Source organism: Oncorhynchus nerka, linkage group LG22 (assembly GCF_034236695.1).
Source record: "Oncorhynchus nerka isolate Pitt River linkage group LG22, Oner_Uvic_2.0, whole genome shotgun sequence".
Taxonomy (NCBI): Eukaryota; Metazoa; Chordata; class Actinopteri; order Salmoniformes; family Salmonidae; genus Oncorhynchus; species Oncorhynchus nerka.
Window position 1 is genome coordinate 718890 of NC_088417.1, and position 24641 is coordinate 743530.

At 47.8% G+C, this 24641-nt stretch overlaps 1 protein-coding gene across 1 annotated transcript in view; it reads left to right on the top strand.

Annotated features, from left to right (window-relative positions):
* The window catches only part of acaa1 (acetyl-CoA acyltransferase 1), a 28334-nt gene extending 4954 nt beyond the window's left edge, over positions 1-23380 (top strand). Inside the window, exons 2-10 of the mRNA XM_065006860.1 lie at positions 16440-16533; positions 16635-16692; positions 16779-16858; positions 17014-17056; positions 17545-17643; positions 20001-20081; positions 22313-22503; positions 22594-22773; positions 23212-23380. Coding sequence (XP_064862932.1) covers positions 16440-16533; positions 16635-16692; positions 16779-16858; positions 17014-17056; positions 17545-17643; positions 20001-20081; positions 22313-22503; positions 22594-22773; positions 23212-23291 — 906 coding nt within the window. The 3' untranslated portion in view covers positions 23292-23380. The remainder of the gene's footprint in view (positions 1-16439; positions 16534-16634; positions 16693-16778; positions 16859-17013; positions 17057-17544; positions 17644-20000; positions 20082-22312; positions 22504-22593; positions 22774-23211) is intronic.
* Positions 23381-24641: the final 1261 nt, after the last annotated feature.

The window sequence follows — 24641 nt, forward strand, 5'->3', positions numbered from 1 at the left end:
CCCTGCCCTATAATGTTGGGGAACCTCTGCCCTATAATGTTGGGGAACCCCTGCCCTATAATGTTGGGGAACCTCTGCCCTATAATGTTGGGGAACCCCTGCCCTATAATGTTGGGGAACCTCTGCCCTATAATGTTGGGGAACCCCTGCCCTATAATGTTGGGGAACCCCTGCCCTATAATGTTGGGGAACCCCTGCCCTATAATGTTGGGGAACCCCTGCCCTATAATGTTGGGGAACCCCTGCCCCTGCCCTATAATGTTGGGGAACCCCTGCCCTATAATGTTGGGGAACCCCTGCCCTATAATGTTGGGGAACCTCTGCCCTATAATGTTGGGGAACCCCTGCCCTATAATGTTGGGGAACCCCTGCCCCTGCCCTATAATGTTGGGGAACCCCTGCCCTATAATGTTGGGGAACCCCTGCCCCTGCCCTATAATGTTGGGGAACCCCTGCCCTATAATGTTGGGGAACCCCTGCCCCTGCCCTATAATGTTGGGGAACCCCTGCCCTATAATGTTGGGGAACCCCTGCCTCTGCCCTATAATGTTGGGGAACCTCTGCCCTATAATGTCCCCTGCCCTATAATGTTGGGGAACCCCTGCCCTATAATGTTGGGGAACCCCTGCCCTATAATGTTAGGGAACCCCTGCCCCTGCCCTATAATGTTGGGGAACCCCTGCCCTATAATGTTGGGGAACCTCTGCCCTATAATGTTGGGGAACCCCTGCCCTATAATGTTGGGGAACCCCTGCCCTATAATGTTAGGGAACCCCTGCCCTATAATGTTGGGGAACCTCTGCCCTATAATGTTGGGGAACCCCTGCCCTATAATGTTAGGGAACCCCTGCCCTATAATGTTGGGGAACCCCTGCCCTATAATGTTGGGGAACCCATGCCCTATAATGTTGGGGAACCCCTGCCCTATAATGTTAGGGAACCCCTGCCCTATAATGTTAGGGAACCCCTGCCCTATATTGTTAGGGAACCCCTGCCCTATAATGTTGGGGAACCCCTGCCCCTGCCCTATAATGTTGGGGAACCCCTGCCCTATAATGTTGGGGAACCCCTGCCTCTGCCCTATAATGTTGGGGAACCCCTGCCCTATAATGTTGGGGAACCCCTGCCCTATAATGTTGGGGAACCCCTGCCTCTGCCCTATAATGTTGGGGAACCCCTGCCCTATAATGTTGGGGAACCCCTGCCCTATAATGTTGGGGAACCCCTGCCCTATAATGTTGGGGAACCCCTGCCCTATAATGTTAGGGAACCCCTGCCCATGCCCTATAATGTTGGGGAACCCCTGCCCTATAATGTTGGGGAACCTCTGCCCTATAATGTCCCCTGCCCTATAATGTTGGGGAACCCCTGCCCTATAATGTTGGGGAACCTCTGCCCTATAATGTTGGGGAACCCCTGCCTCTGCCCTATAATGTTGGGGAACCCCTGCCCTATAATGTTGGGGAACCCCTGCCTCTGCCCTATAATGTTGGGGAACCTCTGCCCTATAATGTTGGGGAACCCCTGCCCCTGCCCTATAATGTTGGGGAACCTCTGTCCTATAATGTTGGGGAACCCCTGCCCCTGCCCTATAATGTTGGGGAACCTCTGCCCTATAATGTTGGGGAACCCCTGCCCTATAATGTTGGGGAACCTCTGCCCTATAATGTTGGGGAACCCCTGCCCTATAATGTTGGGGAACCTCTGCCCTATAATGTTGGGGAACCCCTGCCCTATAATGTTGGGAACCCCTGCCCTATAATGTTGGGGAACCCCTGCCCTATAATGTTGGGGAACCCCTGCCCTATAATGTTGGGAACCCCTGCCCCTGCCCTATAATGTTGGGGAACCCCTGCCCTATAATGTTGGGGAACCCCTGCCCTATAATGTTGGGGAACCTCTGCCCTATAATGTTGGGGAACCCCTGCCCTATAATGTTGGGGAACCCCTGCCCCTGCCCTATAATGTTGGGGAACCCCTGCCCTATAATGTTGGGGAACCCCTGCCCCTGCCCTATAATGTTGGGGAACCCCTGCCCTATAATGTTGGGGAACCCCTGCCCCTGCCCTATAATGTTGGGGAACCCCTGCCCTATAATGTTGGGAACCCCTGCCTCTGCCCTATAATGTTGGGGAACCTCTGCCCTATAATGTCCCCTGCCCTATAATGTTGGGAACCCCTGCCCTATAATGTTGGGAACCCCTGCCCTATAATGTTAGGGAACCCCTGCCCCTGCCCTATAATGTTGGGGAACCCCTGCCCTATAATGTTGGGGAACCTCTGCCCTATAATGTTGGGGAACCCCTGCCCTATAATGTTGGGGAACCCCTGCCCTATAATGTTAGGGAACCCCTGCCCTATAATGTTGGGGAACCTCTGCCCTATAATGTTGGGGAACCCCTGCCCTATAATGTTAGGGAACCCCTGCCCTATAATGTTGGGGAACCCCTGCCCTATAATGTTGGGGAACCCATGCCCTATAATGTTGGGGAACCCCTGCCCTATAATGTTAGGGAACCCCTGCCCTATAATGTTAGGGAACCCCTGCCCTATATTGTTAGGGAACCCCTGCCCTATAATGTTGGGGAACCCCTGCCCCTGCCCTATAATGTTGGGGAACCCCTGCCCTATAATGTTAGGGAACCCCTGCCCCTGCCCTATAATGTTGGGGAACCCCTGCCTCTGCCCTATAATGTTGGTGAACCCCTGCCCTATAATGTTGGGGAACCCCTGCCCTATAATGTTGGGGAACCCCTGCCTCTGCCCTATAATGTTGGGGAACCCCTGCCCTATAATGTTGGGGAACCCCTGCCCCTGCCCTATAATGTTGGGGAACCCCTGCCCTATAATGTTGGGGAACCCCTGCCCTATAATGTTAGGGAACCCCTGCCCATGCCCTATAATGTTGGGGAACCCCTGCCCTATAATGTTGGGGAACCTCTGCCCTATAATGTCCCCTGCCCTATAATGTTGGGGAACCCCTGCCCTATAATGTTGGGGAACCTCTGCCCTATAATGTTGGGGAACCCCTGCCTCTGCCCTATAATGTTGGGGAACCCCTGCCTCTGCCCTATAATGTTGGGGAACCTCTGCCCTATAATGTTGGGGAACCCCTGCCCCTGCCCTATAATGTTGGGGAACCTCTGCCCTATAATGTTGGGGAACCCCTGCCCTATAATGTTGGGGAACCTCTGCCCTATAATGTTGGGGAACCCCTGCCCTATAATGTTGGGGAACCTCTGCCCTATAATGTTGGGGAACCCCTGCCCTATAATGTTGGGGAACCCCTGCCCTATAATGTTGGGGAACCCCTGCCCTATAATGTTGGGGAACCCCTGCCCTATAATGTTGGGGAACCCCTGCCCCTGCCCTATAATGTTGGGGAACCCCTGCCCTATAATGTTGGGGAACCCCTGCCCTATAATGTTGGGGAACCTCTGCCCTATAATGTTGGGGAACCCCTGCCCTATAATGTTGGGGAACCCCTGCCCCTGCCCTATAATGTTGGGGAACCCCTGCCCTATAATGTTGGGGAACCCCTGCCCCTGCCCTATAATGTTGGGGAACCCCTGCCCTATAATGTTGGGGAACCCCTGCCCCTGCCCTATAATGTTGGGGAACCCCTGCCCTATAATGTTGGGGAACCCCTGCCTCTGCCCTATAATGTTGGGGAACCTCTGCCCTATAATGTCCCCTGCCCTATAATGTTGGGGAACCCCTGCCCTATAATGTTGGGGAACCCCTGCCCTATAATGTTAGGGAACCCCTGCCCCTGCCCTATAATGTTGGGGAACCCCTGCCCTATAATGTTGGGGAACCTCTGCCCTATAATGTTGGGGAACCCCTGCCCTATAATGTTGGGGAACCCCTGCCCTATAATGTTAGGGAACCCCTGCCCTATAATGTTGGGGAACCTCTGCCCTATAATGTTGGGGAACCCCTGCCCTATAATGTTAGGGAACCCCTGCCCTATAATGTTGGGGAACCCCTGCCCTATAATGTTGGGGAACCCATGCCCTATAATGTTGGGGAACCCCTGCCCTATAATGTTAGGGAACCCCTGCCCTATATTGTTAGGGAACCCCTGCCCTATAATGTTGGGGAACCCCTGCCCCTGCCCTATAATGTTGGGGAACCCCTGCCCTATAATGTTAGGGAACCCCTGCCCCTGCCCTATAATGTTGGGGAACCCCTGCCTCTGCCCTATAATGTTGGGGAACCCCTGCCCTATAATGTTGGGGAACCCCTGCCCTATAATGTTGGGGAACCCCTGCCTCTGCCCTATAATGTTGGGGAACCCCTGCCCTATAATGTTGGGGAACCCCTGCCCCTGCCCTATAATGTTGGGGAACCCCTGCCCTATAATGTTGGGGAACCCCTGCCCTATAATGTTAGGGAACCCCTGCCCATGCCCTATAATGTTGGGGAACCCCTGCCCTATAATGTTGGGGAACCTCTGCCCTATAATGTCCCCTGCCCTATAATGTTGGGGAACCCCTGCCCTATAATGTTGGGGAACCTCTGCCCTATAATGTTGGGGAACCCTTGCCTCTGCCCTATAATGTTGGGGAACCCCTGCCCTATAATGTTGGGGAACCCCTGCCTCTGCCCTATAATGTTGGGGAACCTCTGCCCTATAATGTTGGGGAACCCCTGCCCCTGCCCTATAATGTTGGGGAACCTCTGTCCTATAATGTTGGGGAACCCCTGCCCTATAATGTTGGGGAACCTCTGCCCTATAATGTTGGGGAACCCCTGCCCTATAATGTTGGGGAACCTTTGCCCTATAATGTTGGGGAACCCCTGCCCTATAATGTTGGGGAACCCCTGCCCTATAATGTTGGGGAACCCCTGCCCTATAATGTTGGGGAACCCCTGCCCTATAATGTTGGGGAACCCCTGCCCTATAATGTTGGGGAACCTCTGCCCTATAATGTTGGGGAACCCCTGCCCTATAATGTTGGGGAACCCCTGCCCTATAATGTTGGGGAACCCCTGCCCCTGCCCTATAATGTTGGGGAACCCCTGCCCTATAATGTTGGGGAACCCCTGCCCCTGCCCTATAATGTTGGGGAACCCCTGCCCTATAATGTTGGGGAACCCCTGCCCCTGCCCTATAATGTTGGGGAACCCCTGCCCTATAATGTTGGGGAACCCCTGCCTCTGCCCTATAATGTTGGGGAACCTCTGCCCTATAATGTCCCCTGCCCTATAATGTTGGGGAACCCCTGCCCTATAATGTTGGGGAACCCCTGCCCTATAATGTTAGGGAACCCCTGCCCCTGCCCTATAATGTTGGGGAACCCCTGCCCTATAATGTTGGGGAACCCCTGCCCTATAATGTTGGGGAACCTCTGCCCTATAATGTTGGGGAACCCCTGCCCTATAATGTTGGGGAACCCCTGCCCTATAATGTTAGGGAACCCCTGCCCTATAATGTTGGGGAACCTCTGCCCTATAATGTTGGGGAACCCCTGCCCTATAATGTTAGGGAACCCCTGCCCTATAATGTTGGGGAACCCCTGCCCTATAATGTTGGGGAACCCCTGCCCTATAATGTTGGGGAACCCCTGCCCTATAATGTTAGGGAACCCCTGCCCTATAATGTTAGGGAACCCCTGCCCTATAATGTTGGGGAACCCCTGCCCCTGCCCTATAATGTTGGGGAACCCCTGCCCTATAATGTTGGGGAACCCCTGCCTCTGCCCTATAATGTTGGGGAACCCCTGCCCTATAATGTTGGGGAACCCCTGCCCCTGCCCTATAATGTTGGGGAACCCCTGCCCTATAATGTTGGGGAACCCCTGCCTCTGCCCTATAATGTTGGGGAACCCCTGCGCTATAATGTTGGGGAACCCCTGCCCCTGCCCTATAATGTTGGGGAACCCCTGCCCTATAATGTTGGGGAACCCCTGCCCTATAATGTTGGGGAACCCCTGCCCCTGCCCTATAATGTTAGGGAACCCCTGCCCTATAATGTTGGGGAACCCCTGCCCCTGCCCTATAATGTTGGGGAACCCCTGCCCTATAATGTTGGGGAACCCCTGCCCTATAATGTTAGGGAACCCCTGCCCCTGCCCTATAATGTTGGGGAACCCCTGCCCTATAATGTTGGGGAACCCCTGCCCCTGCCCTATAATGTTAGGGAACCCCTGCCCCTGCCCTATAATGTTGGGGAACCCCTGCCTCTGCCCTATAATGTTGGGGAACCCCTGCCTCTGCCCTATAATGTTGGGGAACCCCTGCCCCTGCCCTATAATGTTGGGGAACCCCTGCCCTATAATGTTGGGGAGCCCCTGCCCTATAATGTTGGGGAACCTCTGCCCTATAATGTTGGGGAACCCCTGCCCTATAATGTTGGGGAACCCCTGCCCTATAATGTTGGGGAACCCCTGCCCTATAATGTTGGGGAACCCCTGCCCTATAATGTTGGGGAACCCCTGCCCTATAATGTTGGGGAGCCCCTGCCCTATAATGTTGGGGAACCCCTGCCCTATAATGTTAGGGAACCCCTGCCCTATAATGTTAGGGAACCCCTGCCCTATATTGTTAGGGAACCCCTGCCCTATAATGTTGGGGAGCCCCTGCCCTATAATGTTGGGGAACCCCTGCCCTATAATGTTAGGGAACCCCTGCCCCTGCCCTATAATGTTGGGGAACCCCTGCCTCTGCCCTATAATGTTGGGGAACCCCTGCCCTATAATGTTGGGGAACCCCTGCCCTATAATGTTGGGGAACCCCTGCCTCTGCCCTATAATGTTGGGGAACCCCTGCCCTATAATGTTGGGGAACCCCTGCCCCTGCCCTATAATGTTGGGGAACCCCTGCCCTATAATGTTGGGGAACCCCTGCCCTATAATGTTAGGGAACCCCTGCCCATGCCCTATAATGTTGGGGAACCCCTGCCCTATAATGTTGGGGAACCTCTGCCCTATAATGTCCCCTGCCCTATAATGTTGGGGAACCCCTGCCCTATAATGTTGGGGAACCTCTGCCCTATAATGTTGGGGAACCCCTGCCTCTGCCCTATAATGTTGGGGAACCCCTGCCCTATAATGTTGGGGAACCCCTGCCTCTGCCCTATAATGTTGGGGAACCTCTGCCCTATAATGTTGGGGAACCCCTGCCCCTGCCCTATAATGTTGGGGAACCTCTGCCCTATAATGTTGGGGAACCCCTGCCCTATAATGTTGGGGAACCTCTGCCCTATAATGTTGGGGAACCCCTGCCCTATAATGTTGGGGAACCTCTGCCCTATAATGTTGGGGAACCCCTGCCCTATAATGTTGGGGAACCCCTGCCCTATAATGTTGGGGAACCCCTGCCCTATAATGTTGGGGAACCCCTGCCCTATAATGTTGGGGAACCCCTGCCCTATAATGTTGGGGAACCCCTGCCCCTGCCCTATAATGTTGGGGAACCCCTGCCCTATAATGTTGGGGAACCCCTGCCCTATAATGTTGGGGAACCTCTGCCCTATAATGTTGGGGAACCCCTGCCCTATAATGTTGGGGAACCCCTGCCCTATAATGTTGGGGAACCCCTGCCCCTGCCCTATAATGTTGGGGAACCCCTGCCCTATAATGTTGGGGAACCCCTGCCCCTGCCCTATAATGTTGGGGAACCCCTGCCCTATAATGTTGGGGAACCCCTGCCCCTGCCCTATAATGTTGGGGAACCCCTGCCCTATAATGTTGGGGAACCCCTGCCTCTGCCCTATAATGTTGGGGAACCTCTGCCCTATAATGTCCCCTGCCCTATAATGTTGGGGAACCCCTGCCCTATAATGTTGGGGAACCCCTGCCCTATAATGTTAGGGAACCCCTGCCCCTGCCCTATAATGTTGGGGAACCCCTGCCCTATAATGTTGGGGAACCCCTGCCCTATAATGTTGGGGAACCTCTGCCCTATAATGTTGGGGAACCCCTGAACCCCTGCCCTATAATGTTGGGGAACCCCTGCCCTATAATGTTAGGGAACCCCTGCCCTATAATGTTGGGGAACCTCTGCCCTATAATGTTGGGGAACCCCTGCCCTATAATGTTAGGGAACCCCTGCCCTATAATGTTGGGGAACCCCTGCCCTATAATGTTGGGGAACCCCTGCCCTATAATGTTGGGGAACCCCTGCCCTATAATGTTAGGGAACCCCTGCCCTATAATGTTAGGGAACCCCTGCCCTATAATGTTGGGGAACCCCTGCCCCTGCCCTATAATGCTGGGGAACCCCTGCCCTATAATGTTAGGGAACCCCTGCCCCTGCCCTATAATGTTGGGGAACCCCTGCCCTATAATGTCGGGGAACCCCTGCCCTATAATGTTAGGGAACCCCTGCCCCTGCCCTATAATGTTGGGGAACCCCTGCCCTATAATGTTGGGGAACCCCTGCCCCTGCCCTATAATGTTAGGGAACCCCTGCCCCTGCCCTATAATGTTGGGGAACCCCTGCCTCTGCCCTATAATGTTGGGGAACCCCTGCCTCTGCCCTATAATGTTGGGGAACCCCTGCCCCTGCCCTATAATGTTGGGGAACCCCTGCCCTATAATGTTGGGGAACCCCTGCCCCTGCCCTATAATGTTGGGGAACCCCTGCCCTATAATGTTGGGGAACCCCTGCCCTATAATGTTGGGGAACCCCTGCCCTATAATGTTGGGGAACCCCTGCCTCTGCCCTATAATGTTGGGGAACCCCTGCCCCTGCCCTATAATGTTGGGGAACCCTGCCCCCTATAATGTTGGGGAACCCCTGCCCTATAATGTTGGGGAACCCCTGCCCTATAATGTTGGGGAACCCCTGCCTCTGCCCTATAATGTTGGGGAACCCCTGCCCCTGCCCTATAATGTTGGGGAACCCCTGCCCCTGCCCTATAATGTTGGGGAACCCCTGCCCTATAATGTTGGGGAACCCCTGCCTCTGCCCTATAATGTTGGGGAACCCCTGCCCCTGCCCTATAATGTTGGGGAACCCCTGCCCTATAATGTTGGGGAACCCCTGCCCTATAATGTTGGGGAACCCCTGCCTCTGCCCTATAATGTTGGGGAGCCCCTGCCCTATAATGTTGGGGAACCCCTGCCTCTGCCCTATAATGTTGGGGAACCCCTGCCCCTGCCCTATAATGTTGGGGAACCCCTGCCCTATAATGTTGGGGAACCCCTGCCTCTGCCCTATAATGTTGGGGAACCCCTGCCCCTGCCCTATAATGTTGGGGAACGAACCCCTGCCCTATAATGTTGGGGAACCCCTGCCCTATAATGTTGGGGAACCCCTGCCCTATAATGTTGGGGAACCCCTGCCCCTGCCCTATAATGTTGGGGAACCCCTGCCCTATAATGTTGGGGAACCCCTGCCTCTGCCCTATAATGTTGGGGAACCCCTGCCCCTGCCCTATAATGTTGGGGAACCCCTGCCCTATAATGTTGGGGAACCCCTGCCTCTGCCCTATAATGTTGGGGAACCCCTGCCCCTGCCCTATAATGTTGGGGAACGAACCCCTGCCCTATAATGTTGGGGAACCCCTGCCTCTGCCCTATAATGTTGGGGAACCCCTGCCCCTGCCCTATAATGTTGGGGAACCCCTGCCTCTGCCCTATAATGTTGGGGAACCCCTGCCCCTGCCCTATAATGTTGGGGAACCCCTGCCCTATAATGTTGGGGAACCCCTGCCCTATAATGTTGGGGAACCCCTGCCCCTGCCCTATAATGTTGGGGAACCCCTGCCCTATAATGTTGGGGAACCCCTGCCCCTGCCCTATAATGTTGGGGAACCCCTGCCCCTGCCCTATAATGTTGGGGAACCCCTGCCCTATAATGTTGGGGAACCCCTGCCCTATAATGTTGGGGAACCCCTGCCCTATAATGTTGGGGAACCCCTGCCCTATAATGTTGGGGAACCCCTGCCCCTGCCCTATAATGTTGGGGAACCCCTGCCCCTGCCCTATAATGTTGGGGAACCCCTGCCCTATAATGTTGGGGAACCCCTGCCCTATAATGTTGGGGAACCCCTGCCCCTGCCCTATAATGTTGGGGAACCCCTGCCCTATAATGTTGGGGAACCCCTGCCCTATAATGTTGGGGAACCCCTGCCCTATAATGTTGGGGAACCCCTGCCCCTGCCCTATAATGTTGGGGAACCCCTGCCCTATAATGTTGGGGAACCCCTGCCATGATAACATGTTTTGTGATCTGTATTGAAAATGAAATACAGAAATATTACATTTACATGCGTTTTCAAACCCCTAAATCAGTACATGTTAGAATCAGATTGAAGCAACTTTGGCCTGTTATTATCCTGCTGAAAGATTAATTCATCTCCCAGTGTCTGGTGGAAAGCAGACTGAACCAGGGTTTCCTCTAGGATTTGGCCTGTGTTTAAGGTTATTATCCTGCTGAAAGATTAATTCATCTCCCAGTGTCTGGTGGAAAGCAGACTGAACCAGGTTTTACTCTAGGATTTTGCCTGTGCTTAGCTCCATTCTGTTTTTCCCTAGTCCTTGCCGATGACAAGCATACCCATAACATGATGCAGCCACCACCATGCTTGAAAATATGAAGAGGGGTACAAAGTGATGTGTTGTGTGGGATTTGATCCAAACATAACACTTCGTATTCAGGACATAAAGTTCATTTCTTTGCCCCATTTTTTGCAGTATTACTTTAGTGCCTTGTTGCAAACAGGATGCATGCTTTGGAATATTGTTATTCTATCTGTTCACTCTGTCAATTAGGTTAGTATTGTGGAGTAACTGCAATGTTGTTGATCCATCCTCAGTTTTCTTTGGCAATTTCTCATGACCTTCCTCTGACACCGCCTGATAGCGATCTTGGATGGCATGGAGCTCGGCCCCAGTGATGTACTGGGCTGTCCACACCACCCTCTGTAGCGCTTTGCCATACCAAACAGTGAATCAGCCAGATGATCTCTGGTGCAGCTGTAAAACTTTGAGGGTCCAAGGGCCAAATCTTTTCAGCCTTCTGAGGGGGAAGAGGCACTGTCATGCCCTCTTAACATGGTCCGCACAGTCGTTAAGTCCTTAGTGTTGTGGATGCTAAGGAACTTGAAGCTCTCGACCCGCTCCACTACAGCCCTGTCGATGTGAATTGGGGCGTGTTCGGCCCTCCTTTTCCTGTAGTCCATGATCAGCTCCTTGGGCTTACTGCTAAGTCTCTGACTCATCAGCATTGTTGATCAGGCCTACAACCGCTGTGTCATCAGCAAACTTGATGAAGGTATTGGTCATGCGTGGCCACGCAGTTGTAGATGAACAGGGAGTACAGGAGGGGACTAAGCACACACCCCCGAGGGGTCCCTGTGTTGAGGGTCAGCGTGGCATAGGTGTTTTTGGCTACCCTCACCACCTGGGGTCAGCCCATTAGGAAGTCCAGGATCCAGTTGTGGAGGGTGGCTCAGCGTGGCATAGGTGTTTTTGGCTACCCTCACCACCTGGGGTCAGCCCATTAGGAAGTCCAGGATCCAGTTGTGGAGGGTGGTGTACAGACCCAGTGTCCTAAACTTGGTGATGAGATTGGAGGGGACTAAGCACACACCCCCGAGGGGTCATTGTGTTGAGGGTCAGCGTGGCATAGGTGTTTTTGGCTACCCTCACCACCTGGGGTCAGCCCATTAGGAAGTCCAGGAGTCAGTTGTGGAGGGTGGTGTACAGACCCAGTGTCCTAAGCTTGGTGATGAGATTGGAGGGGACTAAGCACACACCCCCGAGGGGTCATTGTGTTGAGGCTCAGCGTGGCATAGGTGTTTTTGGCTACCCTCACCACCTGGGGTCAGCCCATTAGGAAGTCCAGGATCCAGTTGTGGAGGGTGGTGTACAGACCCAGTGTCCTAAGCTTGGTGATGAGATTGGAGGGGACTAAGCACACACCCCTGAGGGGTCATTGTGTTGAGGGTCAGCGTGGCATAGGTGTTTTTGGCTACCCTCACCACCTGGGGTCAGCCCATTAGGAAGTCCAGGAGTCAGTTGTGGAGGGTGGTGTACAGACCCAGTGTCCTAAGCTTGGTGATGAGATTGGAGGGGACTATGTTGTTGAACGCTGAGCTGTAGAACATCATTCTCACATAGTTACTTCCCCTTTTGTCCAGGTGGGAGATGTCAGTGTGGAGTGCGATTGAGATTGCGTCATCTGTAGATCTGTTGGGGCGGTATTTGAATTGGAGTGTGTCTAGGGTGTCTGGGATGATGGTGTCATGACCTGCGTTTCAAAGCACTTCATAATTACAGATGATGAAAACATTGACAAAGTTCAAATTCATGCATGGCTAAACAGAAAAGACATATGTTATGTACAACAAGCTGCACCATTAAGACTCCAACCACTGAAACTAGTCTCCAACCACTGCAACTAGTCCTAGTCTCCAACCACTGCAACTAGTCTCCAACCACTGTAACTAGTCTCCAACCACTGCAACTAGTCTCCAACCACTGCAACTAGTCTCCAACCACTGCAACTAGTCTCCAACCACTGCAACTAGTCTCCAACCACTGCAACTAGTCACCAACCACTGCAACTAGTCTCCAACCACTACAACTAGTCTCCAACCACTGCAACTAGTCTCCAACCACTGCAACTAGTGTCCAACCACTGCAACTAGTGTCCAACCACTGCAACTAGTCTCCAACCACTGCAACTAGTCTGCAACCACTGCAACTAGTCTCCAACCACTGCAACTAGTCTCCAACCACTGCAACTAGTCTCCAACCACTGTAACTAGTCACCAACCACCGCAACTAGTCACCAACCACCGCAACTAGTCACCAACCACCGCAACTAGTCACCAACCACCGCAACTAGTCTCCAACCACTGCAACTAGTCTCCAACCACTGCAACTAGTCACCAACCACTGCAACTAGTAACCAACCACTGCAACTAGTCTCCAACCACTGCAACTAGTCTCCAACCACTGCAACTAGTCTCCAACCACTGCAACTAGTCACCAACCACTGCAACTAGTAACCAACCACTGCAACTAGTCTCCAACCACTGCAACTAGTCACCAACCACTGCAACTAGTAACCAACCACTGCAACTAGTCTCCAACCACTGCAACTAGTCTCCAACCACTGCAACTAGTCTCCAACCACTGCAACTAGTCTCCAACCACTGCAACTAGTCACCAACCACTGCAACTAGTCTCCAACCACTGCAACTAGTCTCCAACCACTGCAACTAGTCTCCAACCACTGCAACTAGTCTCCAACCACTGCAACTAGTCTCCAACCACTGCAACTAGTCACCAACCACTGCAACTAGTCACCAACCACTGCAACTAGTCTCCAACCACTGCAACTAGTCACCAACCACTGCAACTAGTCACCAACCACTGCAACTAGTCACCAACCACTGCAACTAGTCTCCAATATAATTTGGAATGTAGCAACTAGTGATGTGTGGGTCAGCTGTTTGTTCACCCGCCTGCAATTTCTAATAACTCATCTGCAACCGCTGCCTATATGTGATAAAGTGAAAATCAGAGGTCCAGACCCGACCAAAACCCGCTAATATAGAAAATGTGCTGTACAGTCAGAGACGGTGGAACAATTGTTTTGACAGGCCTTTTGTTTCTGCTTATAATTTCTGACATTTTGGCAGACTATTTGTTAGTCAACTTGTCTATAATTAGATGCATGCAGCTTTTCTTCGGTCACTTGTTGCCCTAGAAGACTAAATAAACACAAATGTCATGAGTCGATAGAATGAAAGTTTCAATCTAGTTGACATCTGTAGAAAATGTCCCTCATCTCTGCTTCTTCTCTTCTCTTCACCAAATAGGTTTAGAGCCGCTACAAACTTCACACGCGTAGATCTATGGGCGTGCGCTAGGTGGAGTCAGATTTTATTTTTAGAAATACACCTTTTGGTGACGCGATACCTTGCTGGTCCAGACTCCCATATAGCAACATTCACAAGGGGGTGACAGAGGTTTTCTTATTGTCTTCTCATTTGTGGTGGAAGCAAAAGAGGAGTTTCTCTTTTTGCCTCGTCTTCCCTTGCTAGCTATTTGTATTAACACTGCAAACTAGCTAGCCTTTTAGCTTCACACATCTCCATGTGAAATAATCTGATTTATAATGAAATAATATGGCCTGGCAAATCCTGATTTGATATGTTGACTCAATGCATTCGCTCCCATAGCAGCAAAAAAATTATCATATTTTTGTCACAAGAATAAGAAACACATCTATCTATTTTCACATTTCAAAATAGACTTATCACTTCTAAACCACCTGTTTTTGGATTCTAATAATTGCTACATAATTGTTTGAACAGACGCTGAGATTATATTTGGTTATCGACGCAAAATAGGCTGCTTATTTAACGCCAAGCTAAACCAAGATGGTGATCTTGAAGTTGAAGAGACTTTAAAGTTAGCTTCCCATATCTGCATGTGAAATAATCAGATTTATAATGAAATGCCCTGGCAAATGTTCTTGTACTTTCCAGTGTAATTTACAACGTTGTCCCAGTTTGATATGCCGCTTCAATGTTTTCACTCCCATATCAGCTTAAAAATGTTTTGGTCACAGAGAAAAAGCACAATTCGTCAACTGTTTTTACCAGCAATCTGGAATCGCTAGTTATTACTTAAAAAGAAAAATACAAAATATAACATGTAAAGTGTTGGTCCCATGTTTCATGAGATGAAAGATCCCAGAAATGTTATATACACACACACAAGAAGCTTATTTCCCTCAAATGTTGTGCACATATTTGTTCACATCCCTGTTAGTGAGCATGTGTCCTTTGCCAAGATAACATATCCACTTGGCAGGTGTGACATATGAAGAAGGCACTGAATAATCTCAGCGATTGTTCAAATAATAAACCAAACAACATTGTAGCCATATTATACTGAACACAAATATAAACGCAACATGTAACAATTTCAACCATTTTACTGAGGTACAGTTCATAGAAGGAAAAGTAAATTGAAGTACATTTATTAGGCACTAATCTATGGATTTCACATGACTGGGAATACAAAAAGAAGTAGAGGCTTTGATCAGAAAACCAGTCAGTATCTGGTGTAACCGCCATTTGAAAACCAGTCAGTGTCTGGTGTAACCAGTGTCACATCTCCCTTTCATGATCAGGCTGATGATTGTGGCCTGTGGAATGTCTGTGCGAAGTTGCAGGAACTGGAACACGCTGTCATACACGTCGATCCAGAGCATCCCAAACATGCTCAGAGGACGGGGCGGCAGGGTAGCCTAGTGGTTAGAGCGTTGGACTAGTAACCGGAAGTTTGCAAGTTCAAACCCCCGAGCTGACAAGGTACAAATCTGTTGATCTGCCCCTGAACAAGACAGTTAACCCACTGTTCCTAGGCCGTCATTGAAAATAAGATTTTTTTTTGACTTGCCTAAAGGTTAAAAAAATAAATAAATGGGTGGCAGGCCATGGGAGAACTGGGACATTTTCAGCTTCCAGATATTGTGTCCAGATCCTTGTGACGTGGGGCTGTGCATTATCATGCTGAAACATGAGGTGATGGCGGCGGATGAATGTAACGGCAATTGGGCCTCAGGATCTCGTCACGGTATCTCTGTGCATTCAAATTGCCATTGTTAAAATGCAATTGTGTTTGTTTATACCTACCCATACCATAACATTCAAATGTCGCCACCATGAGGCACTCTGTTGACATCCGTAAACCGCTCGCCCACACAACGCCATACACGTGGACTGTGGTTGTGAGGCCGGTTGAGCGTACTGCCAAATTCTACGTTGGATAGCGTGTTCATGCTAGAGAAATTAACATTACAATTCTCTGGCAACAGATCTGGTCAGCATGCCAATTTCCCGTTCCCTCTAAACTTGACATCTGTGGCATTGTGTTGTGTCAAAACGGCACATTTTAGTGTGACCTTTTATTGTCCCCAGCACAAGGTGATGGGACATAAACCTAACCACTTAAATGACTCATTTATCTGAACAGGGGGAAAAAACACCACCAAATTCACTGAGAATACAAACAGTATGTTGAACAAACAATGCTCCACGTCCCAGCTTTATAGTACCGGTCAAACATGGAGAACTGACACTGTGTACTGGCTGTTGGGGTTCATGTGGGGTTTGGAGGGTCCATTGGTGGCTTGTGGCCATGTTTTAATCATTGTTAAGGAATTTAGTCCAAATCAGACTTTAGCTACTATAGTTATTGAATATTATATGAATCCTATAAACAATTTGGGTGCAATAAATTAGCTTAATTTCTCAAAGTGTAATCTTTCAACAAAATAATGTTTCAGAAATGCTAATCGTATCTGTTTCTAACTACCGAAACTATTTGAGAACAATCTGAGATGGTGGCTGTCAAATCCTCTTCTCCTCTGTGAGGTGGAATGACCAATGTGTAACTCAATGTTCTGTCTGTCTGTCTGTCTGTCTGTCTGTCTGTCTGTCTGTCTGTCTGTCTGTCTGTCAGGACACCACTCCAGACGAGCTGTTGAGTTGTGTGATGACAGCGGTCCTGGTAGATGTGGGACTGTCACCTGAGAGACTAGGGGACATCTGTGTGGGTGAGTAATCAGTGGCTACCTACCTCATAGAAGACCTATGATAAGGGTTTGTAAGTCATGTTTAATGTCTACTTTAGCAGTAATATTTTTCTGACCTCTAGGTAATGTTCTACAGCCTGGGGCAGGTGCTCTCATGGCCAGAGTGGCTCACTTCCTCAGGTGAGTCTGCCTTACTGTTAGATATGACTCACAGGTAAATAGAATGACACTGAATGGTATTAACCAGGAATGTATGTCTTTCCTAGTGAGTTCCCAGAGACTGTTCCTGTCTACACCGTCAACAGGATGTGTTCCTCTGGACTACAGGCTCTGTTCAACGTCGCAGGTAATAATCCCACCTATTACAGTGTTAGTGTGTAGGCGTATGGAACTAGATGAACTCTTTAGCCCTCATTTGTGGCTACAAAATCCATTTTTAGGAACTATCACACAACCATGATAGAGTTGATTTAGTTAACATGTGTTTTCTCTATGTTCCAGGAGCCATCAGGAGTGGGTCATATGATATGGGTCTGGCCTGTGGGTTAGTATAGTCTCCTGTTTTAACCTTGTATGCCCTAATAAGAATGGATCCTATTTCACTCTTAAGATAAAGTCCAGGTTCCTGAACAGTATAGAAGTTGAACCTTTAACCTGCCGAAACAGTCCAGGTTCCTGAACAGTGTAGAAGTTGAACCTACAGTGGGGAGAACAAGTATTTAATACACTGCCAATTTTGCAGGTTTTCCTACTTACAAGCAATTACTTAAAAATCATACAATGGGATTTTCTGGATTTTTGTTTTAGATTCCGTCTCTCGCAGTTGAAGTGTACCTATGATAAAAATTACAGACCTCTACATGCTTTGTAAGTAGGAAAACCTGCAAAATGGCAGTGTATCAAATACTTGTTCTCCCCACTGTATAACCTGCTGACACAGTCCAGGTTCCTGAACAGTATAGAAGTTGAACCTATAACCTGCCGAAACAGTCTGGTTCCTAAATGGCTACAGTTATTTTGTCTTGTCTCCAGAGTGGAGAGCATGTCTCTGCGTGACGCTGGGGAACCAGGCGATGTGAGCTCCAGACTTATGGACTACGAGAAGGCTAGAGACTGTGTCATACCTATGGGGTAAGGTTGTGCATAACCATTTATATGAATTATGGCAAGGCTATATGAATTATGGCTAGGCTATATGATGCTATGTGAATAATGGATAGGCTATATGATGCTATGTGAATAATGGCTAGGCTATATGATGCTATATGAATTATGGCTAGGCTATATGATGCTATGTGAATAATGGCTAGGCTATATGATGCTATGTGAATAATGGCTAGGCTATATGATGCTATGTGAATAATGGCTAGGCTATATGATGCTATGTGAATAATGGCTAGGCTATATGATGCTATGTGAATAATGGCTAGGCTATATGATGCTATGTGAATAATGGCTAGGCTATATGATGCTATGTGAATAATGGCTAGGCTATATGATTTGCATCTACAAATCTAGCGGCAATGTCGTTGACAAAGGCTGATTATACAGTTCCTCAGAACACAGTACATTAGCAGCAGTTAGAATATAGAATGTGTTCATGTTCCTCAGAACACAGTACAGTAGCAGCAGTTAGAATATAGAATGTGTTCATGTTCCTCAGAACACATTACAGTAGCAGCAGTTAGAATATAGAATGTGTTCATGTTCCTCAGAACACAGTACAGTAGCAGCAGTTAGAATATAGAATGTGTTCATGTTCCTCTGAACACATTACAGTAGCAGGAGTTCGAATATAGAATGTGTTCATTTTCCTCTGAACACATTACAGTAGCAGCAGGTAGAATATAGAATGTGTTCCTCTTCCTCTGAACACATTACAGTAGCAGCAGTTAGAATATAGAATGTGTTCCTGTTCCTCAGAACACATTACAGTAGCAGCAGTTAGAATATAGAATGTGTTCCTGTTCCTCAGAACACATTACAGTAGCAGCAGTTAGAATATAGAATGTGTTCATGTTCCTCAGAACACATTACAGTAGCAGCAGTTAGAATATAGAATGTGTTCATGTTCCTCAGAACACATTACAGTAGCAGCAGTTAGAATATAGAATGTGTTCCAGTTCCTCAGAACACAGTACAGTAGCAGCAGTTAAAATATAGAATGTGTTCATGTTCCTCAGAACACAGTACAGTAGCAGCAGTTAGAATATAGAATGTGTTCATGTTCCTCAGAACACATTACAGTAGCAGCAGTTAGAATATAGAATGTGTTCATGTTCCTCAGAACACATTACAGTAGCAGCAGTTAGAATATAGAATGTGTTCCAGTTCCTCAGAATACAGTACAGTAGCAGCAGTTAGAATATAGAATGTGTTCATGTTCCTCAGAACACAGTACAGTAGCAGCAGTTAGAATATAGAATGTGTTCATGTTCCTCAGAACACAGTACAGTAGCAGTAGTTAGAATATAGAATGTGTTCCTGTGAACACAGTACAGTAGCAGCAGTTAGAATATAGAATGTGTTCCTGTTCCTCTGAACACAGTACAGTAGCAGCAGTTAGAATATAGAATGTGTTCCAGTTCCTCTGAACACATTACAGTAGCAGCAGTTAGAATATAGAATGTGTTCCTGTTCCTCTGAACACATTACAGTAGCAGCAGTTAGAATATAGAATGTGTTCCTGTTCCTCTGAACACAGTACAGTAGCAGCAGTTAGAATATAGAATGTGTTCCTGTGAACACATTACAGTAGCAGTAGTTAGAATATAGAATGTGTTCATGTTCCTCAGAACACAGTACAGTAGCAGCAGTTAGAATATAGAATGTGTTCATGTTCCTCAGAACACAGTACAGTAGCAGTAGTTAGAATATAGAATGTGTTCATGTTCCTCAGAACACAGTACAGTAGCAGCAGTTAGAATATAGAATGTGTTCATGTTCCTCAGAACACAGTACAGTAGCAGCAGTTAGAATATAGAATGTGTTCATGTTCCTCTGAACACAGTACAGTAGCAGCAGTTAGAATATAGAATGTGTTCATGTTCCTCTGAACACAGTACAGTAGCAGCAGTTAGAATATAGAATGTGTTCATGTTCCTCAGAACACATTACAGTAGCAGCAGTTAGAATATAGAATGTGTTCATGTTCCTCTGAACACAGTACAGTAGCAGCAGTTAGAATATAGAATGTGTTCATGTTCCTCTGAACACAGAACAGTAGCAGCAGTTAGGATATAGGTTTCTGACTTTAGCCCCATGCAGCATTTATTCTGACTCAGGTTAGTCTCACAGTGGAACACAGTGGGAACCATAGTAACATGTGTCAGTCACTGCTCTCTGTACCACATTGTACTACTACTGTGAATATCAATTGAGCATCTCTCCGTGGGACTGACTGCAGTGGTGTCATGTTGTCTGTGTTGATAATGTGCCCGGGCTGTGCTGTGTGTCACCATATAATAATGTGTGTGTTTCGGCGACAGCATCACCTCAGAGAATGTGGCAGAGCGGTTCGGTGTCTCCAGAGAGAAGCAGGATGAGTTCGCCTACAGCTCTCAGCAGAAGTAAGAGAATATAATATGACCATGGAGCTGTTATCTACTGATGTAATATTACCATGGAGCTGTTATCCACTGATATAATATTACCATGGAGCTGTTATGATATAATATTACCATGGAGCTGTTATCTCCTGATATAATATTACCATGGAGCTGTTATGATATAATATTACCATGGAGCTGTTATGATGTAATATTACCATGGAGCTGTTATGATATAATATTACCATGGAGCTGTTATGATATAATATTACCATGGAGCTGTTATGATATAATATTACCATGGAGCTGTTATGATATAATATTACCATGGAGCTGTTATGATATAATATTACCATGGAGCTGTTATGATATAATATTACCATGGAGCTGTTATGATATAATATTACCATGGAGCTGTTATGATATAATATTACCATGGAGCTGTTATGATGTAATATTACCATGGAGCTGTTATCTACTGATATAATATTACCATGGAGCTGTTATGATATAATATTACCATGGAGCTGTTATGATGTAATATTACCATGGAGCTGTTGTGATATAATATTACCATGGAGCTGTTATGATATAATATTACCATGGAGCTGTTATGATATAATATTACCATGGAGCTGTTATGATATAATATTACCATGGAGCTGTTATCTACTGATATAATATTACCATGGAGCTGTTATGATGTAATATTACCATGGAGCTGTTATGATATAATATTACCATGGAGCTGTTATGATGTAATATTACCATGGAGCTGTTATGATATAATATTACCATGGAGCTGTTATGATATAATATTACCATGGAGCTGTTATCTACTGATATAATATTACCATGGAGCTGTTATGATATAATATTACCATGGAGCTGTTATGATATAATATTACCATGGAGCTGTTATGATATAATATTACCATGGAGCTGTTATGATATAATATTACCATGGAGCTGTTATGATGTAATATTACCATGGAGCTGTTATGATATAATATTACCATGGAGCTGTTATGATATAATATTACCATGGAGCTGTTATCTACTGATATAATATTACCATGGAGCTGTTATGATATAATATTACCATGGAGCTGTTATGATATAATATTACCATGGAGCTGTTATCTACTGATATAATATTACCATGGAGCTGTTATGATATAATATTACCATGGAGCTGTTATGATATAATATTACCATGGAGCTGTTATGATATAATATTACCATGGAGCTGTTATGATATAATATTACCATGGAGCTGTTATCTACTGATATAATATTACCATGGAGCTGTTATGATGTAAGTATTCTCCTGCAGTAGTTATAGTTTGCGTCCCAAATGACCAGAGCCCTGTAGTGCACTACTTTTGATCAGAGCCCTGTAGTGCACTACTTTTTCCCAGAGCCCTGTAGTGCACTACTTTTGACCAGAGCCCTGTAGTGCACTACTTTTGACCAGAGCCCTGTAGTGCACTACTTTTGACCAGAGCCCTGTAGTGCACTACTTTTGACCAGAGCCCTGTAGTGCACTACTTTTGATCAGAGCCCTGTAGTGCACTACTTTTGACCAGAGCCCTGTAGTGCACTACTTTTGACCAGAGCCCTGTAGTGCACTACTTTTGACCAGAGCCCTGTAGTGCACTACTTTTGACCAGAGCCCTGTAGTGCACTACTTTTGATCAGAGCCCTGTAGTGCACTACTTTTGACCAGAGCCCTGTAGTGCACTACTTTTGACCAGAGCCCTGTAGTGCACTACTTTTGACCAGAGCCCTGTAGTGCACTACTTTTGACCAGAGCCCTGTAGTGCACTACTTTTGACCAGAGCCCTGTAGTGCACTACTTTTGACCAGAGCCCTGTAGTGCACTACTTTTGATCAGAGCCCTGTAGTGCACTACTTTTGACCAGAGCCCTGTAGTGCACTACTTTTGACCAGAGCCCTGTAGTGCACTACTTTTGACCAGAGCCCTGTAGTGCACTACTTTTGATCAGAGCCCTGTAGTGCACTACTTTTGACCAGAGCCCTGTAGTGCACTACTTTTTCCCAGAGCCCTGTAGTGCACTACTTTTTCCCAGAGCCCTGTAGTGCACTACTTTTGACCAGAGCCCTGTAGTGCACTACTTTTGACCAGAGCCCTGTAGTGCACTACTTTTGACCAGAGCCCTATAGTGCACTAGAGATGTATTCAGTGCCCTGTTCATCCAGACAGCCTCTAACTCTCAGCCTCCTCCTAGGGCCAGCCAGGCTCAGAAGCAGGGGATATTTGACCAGGAGATCTGCCCAGTAACCACAAAGTTTGTTGACGAGGACGGCTCTGAACGTACGGTTACCGTAACCAAGGACGATGGGATCCGGCCCGGTACCACGCTGGCGGGGCTGACCAAACTCAGAGGGGCTTTCAAACCTGACGGCAGCACCACCGCAGGTGGGGAGATCACACACACACACACACACACACACACACACACACACCATCTCTCTGCCCCAGCTGATGAGGTCCTCTCCCCTGGTCCAGGTAACTCCAGCCAGGTGAGTGACGGTGCAGCAGCGGTGCTGGTGGGCAGGAGGTCCGTGGTGGAGTCCCTGTCTCTGCCAGTCCTGGGGGTGCTGAAGGCCAGTGCTGTGGTGGGGGTACCCCCTGACGTCATGGGTATCGGACCAGCCTATGCCATCCCTGCTGCTCTGGGGCAGGCCGGTGAGTACAGACCACTACAGATCTTTTAGAGCTTGGATTATGTCCACATGGACGTGTTCTGTATGTGACATTTGGTTCTGGGTGGTAGCGGTTCTGGGTGGTAGCGGCTCTGGGTGGTAGCGGTTCTGGGTGGTAGCGGCTCTGGGTGGTAGCGGTTCTGGGTGGTAGCGGCTCTGGGTGGTAGCGGCTCTGGGTGGTAGCGGTTCTGGGTGGTAGCGGCTCTGGGTGGTAGCAGCTCTGGGTGGTAGCAGCTCTGGGTGGTAGCGGCTCTGAGTGGTAGCGGCTCTGGGTGGTAGCGGCTCTGGGTGGTAGCGGCTCTGGGTGGTAGCGGTTCTGGGTGGTAGCGGCTCTGGGTGGTAGCGGTTCTGGGATGCCGGACACCTTTTGATTTATCTGTTCCGCTAAAAGGGTCTTTAACGAACTCCGTCATCTCCTCAGGTCTGACTGTAGCTGATATTGACGTGTTTGAGATCAATGAGGCGTTCGCCAGCCAGGTGAGTCTCTGTATAGAGTTGTAGTACTTTGGACACAGACCGACAGCCACAGACTGACAGCCTGGTTCCTCTAAGTTTCAAGGGCCTTATTGCTTTTATAATAACAGGTTTCAACCTATTTAAAAGAAGACGAAAAAAATCATGTTTTCTTTGCATTTAAAACAAGTTTCAACTGTAAAAACGACCTTGTAAAGGTTCAATAGATCAATACCTAGTCAGTTGTCCAACTGTGAATGCATTCAACTGAAATGTGTCTTCCACATTTAACCCAACCTATGAATCAGGGGGCTGCCTTAATCGACATCCACGTCGTCGTCGCCCGGGGAACAGTGGGTTAACTGCCTTGCTCAGGCAGAACGACAGACTTTTACCTTGTCAGCTCTGGGATTTGATCCAGTAACCTTCCGGTTACTGGCCCAACGCTCTACCTGGCTACATGCCACCCTGAGAAAAGAACTTCAACAATAAATGATGATTTATTAAATAATTTATGAATAAGCAACAAACTTCAGCAAATAATGATTAAATAAATAATTTATAAACAGGCAAAAGCCAGCTGATTGTCAAGTCAATAAGATAATTATGGAGGATAGCTAGGTTAAGACTAACGTTACTTATCCTTTGCTATCTAGCTTGCTAGCCAACTAACACACAATCACATCCAGCAGCTGAAATAACTGCAAATGTCTTTGTTTTACCTTGGTTTCTATTGCCATTTATTTGGATATATCCTCTAATCAGGGACGCAAACTAGTAACCTTTGGGCGAAATTCAGTGTTTTTAATCCAAAATAGATGACCTACGTGATTTGTATAGATCTGATCAAGTTATAATGCATTAATTGCTTACTGGACCCTGCCAATGGCGTGTTAACTAGCTAAAGAACTAACCACTATCTGTGAACTGATGTTTTCCTTCTACAGTATTTGGTTAATTTTCAGAATGAGAGAATTAGGTGAAAATGAGGCGTTGTAGCTGGAGCTGGGCCTGGCTTAAGCTGGATGCCACTATAGAGGTGAAAGGAAGACAACACACTTTCCCTCTTTCTCACTTCTTTCCTTTTTATCCACTGTATGCCAGGTGTACTCTCTGCCTGAAAGAGATCAATTATGGCACTAAGGTTTATTTTTTATTTATTTTATTCACCTTTATTTAACCAGGTAGGCCAGTTGAGAACAAATTCTCATTTACAACTGCTACCTGGCCAAGATAAAGCAAAGCAGTGCAACACAAAACAACAACACAGAGTTACAGATGGAATAAATAAGCGTACAGTCAATAACAATAGAAAAATCTATACACAGTGTGTTCAAATGGAGTAATGAGGTAAGGCAATTAATAGGCCAATAGTAACGAAGTAATTACAATTTAGCA